The 6000-nt window shown below is 44.4% G+C and overlaps 1 protein-coding gene across 9 annotated transcripts in view; it reads left to right on the forward strand.

Moving 5' to 3' along the window:
• clcn3 (chloride channel 3) overlaps positions 1-5346 on the forward strand; it is a 56211-nt gene extending 50865 nt beyond the window's left edge. For 6 of the 9 annotated variants that reach the window (XM_042328248.1, XM_042328252.1, XM_042328254.1 and 3 more), the window contains 2 exons: positions 1424-1499; positions 3896-5346. In XM_042328248.1, coding sequence (XP_042184182.1) covers positions 1424-1499; positions 3896-4075 — 256 coding nt within the window. In that variant the 3' untranslated portion in view covers positions 4076-5346. Of the gene's footprint in view, positions 1-1423; positions 1500-2130; positions 2411-3895 lie in introns of those variants that run through there. The other 3 variants (XM_024434535.2, XM_024434536.2, XM_042328250.1) reach the window with 2 other exon arrangements.
• The last annotated feature ends 654 nt before the right edge of the window (positions 5347-6000 follow it).

Genomic DNA, 6000 nt, shown 5'->3' on the forward strand with positions numbered 1-6000 from the left:
CTTGATCAAAAGCCTGCACACCCAGTAGCTCTCCAGACTAAGGGTTGACCACGTGTGTTTTATACCGTTGCCTAACAGGTATTCTACTTTGTGCCTTGCACAATGACAGGAGATGGTACATGGGCTCAGAGAGCAGCCTCCCGGTGTCAATACCACATTGCGCATACATTTTTTTCTACATACATGGAGACGCTGCCAACGGTTGGTCATGGAAATTTGGTTAAAAGTCACGGAGAAGTCATGAAATTCCATCTGTCAAAATGTGTTTGAACCCTGTAAAGAGAATATGTATACTTTTTACTCCCATACATTTTCCGTGACACCCAAAAATAAAATTACATTTCGAATGCTAAGGCAGGACAGCAATATGGTCCAATTCTCGCACCATCAATATAACGAGTTGTCATCCCTACTGCCTCTGATCTGGCGGACTCACTAACCACATTGTCATCCCTACTGCCTCTGATCTGGCGGACTCACTAACCACATTGTCATCCCTACTGCCTCTGATCTGGCGGACTCACTAACCACATTGTCATCCCTACTGCCTCTGATCTGGCGGACTCACTAACCACATTGTCATCCCTACTGCCTCTGATCTGGTGGACTCACTAACCACATTGTCATCCCTACTGCCTCTGATCTGGCGGACTCACTAACCACATTGTCATCCCTACTGCCTCTGATCTGGCGGACTCACTAACCACATTGTCATCCCTACTGCCTCTGATCTGGTGGACTCACTAACCACATATTGCTTTTGTAAATGATGGGTTAAAAAAAAAATAATGCATATAGTTTGCTTAATGTAAGGAATTCCATGTATAGCATTTACTTTTACTACCACTGAAAGGCAGTCAGTGTGTAAATATATGTTTAAAGACCAATCAGGAGAGGAGAGCACTGAGAGTGAATGAGATTACAGATGACAGCAGTCCTTTGTTTTTATACTTTTTCATTTTTTGTCATTTTATCCTTTTCTATTGTTTGGTTCTCAATGAATTCATCATTCACTATATCAATACATATAATAGCCAAAACATCATATTTAATGGAATCCTTGGTAATTTGCCTACCACACTTGAGTCTACTATTCACAAGATTAGATACCATTACAAATCAATAAGGAAGTTGTTGAAACTGACAAAGATGAATGATATGCAACGATAACAGTAGTTGGCATCCAACTGACACTTACCATCAGTACAAGTGGTATATTTATGGACAAGTAAAATATATTGTTAATTGAGCTTTTTTTTTTTTTTTTTTAGCAATACTATTAGAATATATTAGGTAGGTTGTGTTATGATTTGCCACTTTATGATGTCATTAAGTTGTTTATATAAGTTATTTTTTTGTGTACTATGCTTTGTGTGTGTGTGTGATGGGCAGTCTCCTGAGTAACAGGTGTGTGTTTGTACAGGATTGTATTGGGCATCATCACTAAGAAGAATATATTAGCGCATCTGGAGGAGCTCAAGGAACACACGGAGCCCCTGGTGACTAGCCCCGCCCCCTGTCTCCTCCCATTCCACTGACCCCTTCCCCTCTCCCATTTCCACCTCTTAGGCCCGCCCTCCTAGGAGCGACGCATGTAACTGACAGTTCCCGTTTCCAATAGCAACCCACTCATCTTACTGTGGGGTTTGATTTGTTTGGGATGTGTGCATCCACTTTCTCCTCACTGGATACCTACCTACTGTGCCACACTATCAGTGATCTCCCTATTCATTCCCTACTAGTCATTGACAACAGTTAGTAAGATTACTATTTATTTTTTTAAGATCTACTCTATATGAGTGTTTATTATGGGTCCTGTAATGTTGGACTTTGATGGGAACTGTCATTTGAACCTTGATTAGTTAGATATCCATAATTTACTATTGCTCCACAGCCATTCCTTTCAACAACATCCTACTAGCTATTAGTCCCTTCATCAGTAGTGTGGGCTGTTTCATCCGCTATAAGAAATCATTCTAGAATATAGATATATAAGCATGAATATACTGATTACATACAGTCATGTAGCCATGCCTGTGTTTTTACAGCGTGTGTATCACTCGACACTTAGAAAACCTTCACACACACACTATTACATAATTTCACTCTAAAATCATTTCACTCCAACAGATCGACATCTGACCCGACAACGCGTAGCGCTTCCGGTATTGCCTTTACCGAGCCGACCGTTGGTTGATGTTTTTTCCTGGGAGGGGAGATTTCGCATCTAGTGTCCCTCCCACCCTGCCGTAGACCTAATAGAACCACCCTCCTGTAGTGAGAGAGGAAACTCCCTCTATGGTGGTGTAGCGATGGTGGTGGTAGTAGTGTGTTGGTAGCTAATACCTCCAGTAGCGGTAACTAGCCAAGCCACACCCATCCCCCTTCCAACACCCACCCTGATCCTAAACCATACCCACCCACCCCTCCTTCACCCCCATCCAACCTGATCTCAACCCCCTGCCTCATCCGGTGCCTCCCACCTCAACACCTCCCTTCACTTCCTACAGTACTGACTCTAGCTCTACCCTGGACTGGAGCTGTGATAGACAGGCATACAGCCTCTCCTCACCGCTCTCTCTCTCAGTTCAACTCTGCCCTCACCGTCTGTCTCTCTCAGCTCAACTCTGCCCTCACCGTCTGTCTCTCTCAGCTCAACTCTGCCTTCACCGTCTGTCTCTCTCAGCTCAACTCTGCCCTCACCGTCTGTCTCTCTCAGCTCAACTCTGCCCTCACCGTCTGTCTCTCTCAGCTCAACTCTGCCCTCACCGTCTGTCTCTCTCAGCTCAACTCTGCCCTCACCGTCTGTCTCTCTCAGCTCAACTCTGCCCTCACCGTCTGTCTGTCTCTCTCAGCTCAGCTCAGCCCTCACCGTCTGTCTGTCTCTCTCAGCTCAGCTCAGCCCTCACCATCTGTCTCTCTCCAATGTCTCCAAGATGTTTCACTAAATCTCAAGCTTTCGTCATAGCTGAATTCAAGAGCACAAGTCATAACAAAAAGTCAATTCTAGGAATACATTTTGTGCTGTTGACGGACATCTAGTTGTTATGCAGCTGCACTCTTACAATGTCGTAATTGACACTTTCTGTGTTAGCAGAACTCGTTTACATTTCAACCAATTGTGACCTGGGAGTACCTGTAGCGATGACCCACGTTGTATTTTAGATACATGTGCTCTTGAATTAACCAGAAATGTTGAGTGAGCGTTCCAGTATGTGTATCTGACAAGGTGAAGGGTTGGTCGGTCGGTAAGGCAGAAGTGTTCTGCCTTGCAATTCCTATAGTGTTCATCTCACCTGCTCTTCCTGTAGGTGTTCAGTAAATCTCCTCCTCAGGCTTCCAACGAGAATCACTCACTCACCATTCTCACCTGGTTACTCACCATCTCCTCTCCTCCTTCTGTCCTTCTTCGGCACCAGTGGGACTTGTTTTTGTTGGCCTGGCTGCATTGACGGTCACAGTCGGCTGAGTGGTTTCTAAGTATTACTACGTTCCCTGTATCACCTTGGGCTAAAATACAGATAGTGTGGTAGTAATGGTGCGTTACTTCTCTTAACTAAAATGGAGCACTATTTTGTCATTTTTATTTATGACATCTGATCATTAAGCTTCAGATCCCAAAATAATGAGTTTCCTCTGACATTAAACACATTTCCATAATTTTGTCAGTTGGTTAACAGAGCCCATTATTTAGGTTATTGGTGCGTTATCATTCTGTGTTGATTGATTCCACGATATTGTATCCCCGGCCAAAACCACCACTGACTGACTGACCGCACGAGCCAACAAAAACTTGTAATTCTCTCCCACACCAACCAGACTGTGCTCCCTGCCAGCTCCTCCGTGAATAACTATTTTCTTTCTCCTCTCTCTATCAATCTCTCTCCCCCTGCAGGCGTCTCCTTGGTATTATCACAAAAAAAGATATCCTTCGTCATATGGCCCAGTTGACCAACCAAGACCCCGACAACATAATGTTCAACTAGTCACCTCCTTCCCAGGTCGTCACGATGATGAGGAGGAGAGCGAGGAGGAGGTGGTGCACCTACTGGAGGGTCGAGGCTCCTCTCTATGACAAACAGCCCCCCCCCCCCGTGGAACCCTGTCCCTAACCATAGTGACTGAGAGCCTTAGTGACTAGGGACCCTCCCACAGAGCCCTAGTGGCCACAGGAAGGATGAGACGGACAGATTAAAGGGGTATTAAATGGCTGTTTTTGAAGGATGTTCCGGCCACAAAGTCGCAGCTACTACGGACTGGGACATATATACCCAAGGAACACACTTTTAACACACACACATACAGGAGCTCACACTCACAAACACAGATGCCAGACAAGAGCACACACTTGACCAATTTGACCTCCTACACACACACACGCACGCACACACACCCTTCATGCTCCTCCACCCATGTCCTATTCCTATTGGTTTATACTAGCAGACATTGCTGTGAGCCTGATGCCTGGCTGCCAGGGTGAGACGTCAGAATGATCCTCTAGGACACAAGGAGGGACCTTCAGACACACTGATTGGCTGTCTGCCAGATGCCCTGCCAGGCTCCGACCCCACTGTGTCCCTCCCTCACACCCCGTCCATCCTCAAAATAATTGTTTACCTGGGAACTGTGTGTGAGAGCAATCAAGAGTGCTTGTGTGTCACGAGCATCTCAACATTCCATTCAGGTTGTTAATAGTAACCCCCTAAAGACAACCCTTGATATTAGACTGGGCCTCGATCCAAGGGAGATTTGCTTTAATGTGAGAGAAGGAGAGAGAGCTAGAGGGTTGTCAAGGATACAAGCAGGATGTACTGTAGTAGTTAGTTCATGTCTGAGTGTATGGATGTGTGTTGTAGTTCAGTATGTGAAAACAGATGCAGTGTTGTACAGAAGAGTCTGATACTCATCAGTTACTCCCTGTTGAACTAAAGAACTGTGTGAGCATGTCCCATTAGGATGGAGACCTAGCAACACTCCGACAGTGAAGGTGGGGAGAGTTTGTAGAAGAAAATATTAAAAGGTTGAGTTACTCTAACTGGAGATAAGTTGTTTTTTTACTATTGCTACTACTTTTAGTATTGATATCTACGTAATCAAGTAACGAGACAAAGTCAAGACTGGAGAACTGCACTTTTTCTTTCCAAGTGAACAACATAAATGATGATGATGTCGATGGTAATACTGCACAGTAACCGTGTCTTGAAGATTTTACTTTGCTTAATTAAGCTGTTTCATGGTGTGAGAAATGTATCTTTCAAGGCTCCTCTGCCCAGTCGTCAACAAGAACAATTCAACATACTTTTCTTTGCATGTCAGTTTTAACCAATATAAACCATTTTAAATCGACTTTCAGCATTCCATGGTTGCGTCACAAATGGCACCCTATTCCCTATATAGAGCACTACTCTTGAACATCTTAATATTGAGTTGCTCTCCCTTTTGCCCTCAGAACAGCCTCAATTGGTTGGGGCATGGACTCTACCAGTTGTCAAAAGTGTTCCACAGGGATGCTGGCCCATGTTGACTCCAATGCTTCAGTTGTCAAATTGGCTTGATGTCCTTCGGGTGGTGGACCATCCTTGATACACACGGGAAACTCAAACCGCTGCGCCTGGCACCTACTACCATATGCCATTCAAAAGGCATGTAAAGCTTTTGTCTTGACCATTCACCCTCCTGAATAACATAAATAATTAATGTCTCAAAGGTTAAAGAAGGATTTTTAAGCCATCTCCTCCCCTTCATCTATACTGATTTAACAGGTGTCATCAATAAGGGATCATAACTTTCACCTGGTCATTGTAGATCAGGGAAAGAGGTGTTTAATGTTGTGTACCCTCAGGGTATAGGGAATAGGGCGTTGTTTGGGACACATCCCGTATGTAATTCTAAAAAGCATGAATTGAAGGTACAACACGGCGTACCACATTGAGTTGTGCCACCAACTCCTTTAAACTTAAACGCATATATTTGAGTTGTTGAAACGTACAGCACACCAAA

The sequence above is a fragment of the Oncorhynchus tshawytscha genome, linkage group LG10, assembly GCF_018296145.1.
Source record: "Oncorhynchus tshawytscha isolate Ot180627B linkage group LG10, Otsh_v2.0, whole genome shotgun sequence".
Taxonomy (NCBI): Eukaryota; Metazoa; Chordata; class Actinopteri; order Salmoniformes; family Salmonidae; genus Oncorhynchus; species Oncorhynchus tshawytscha.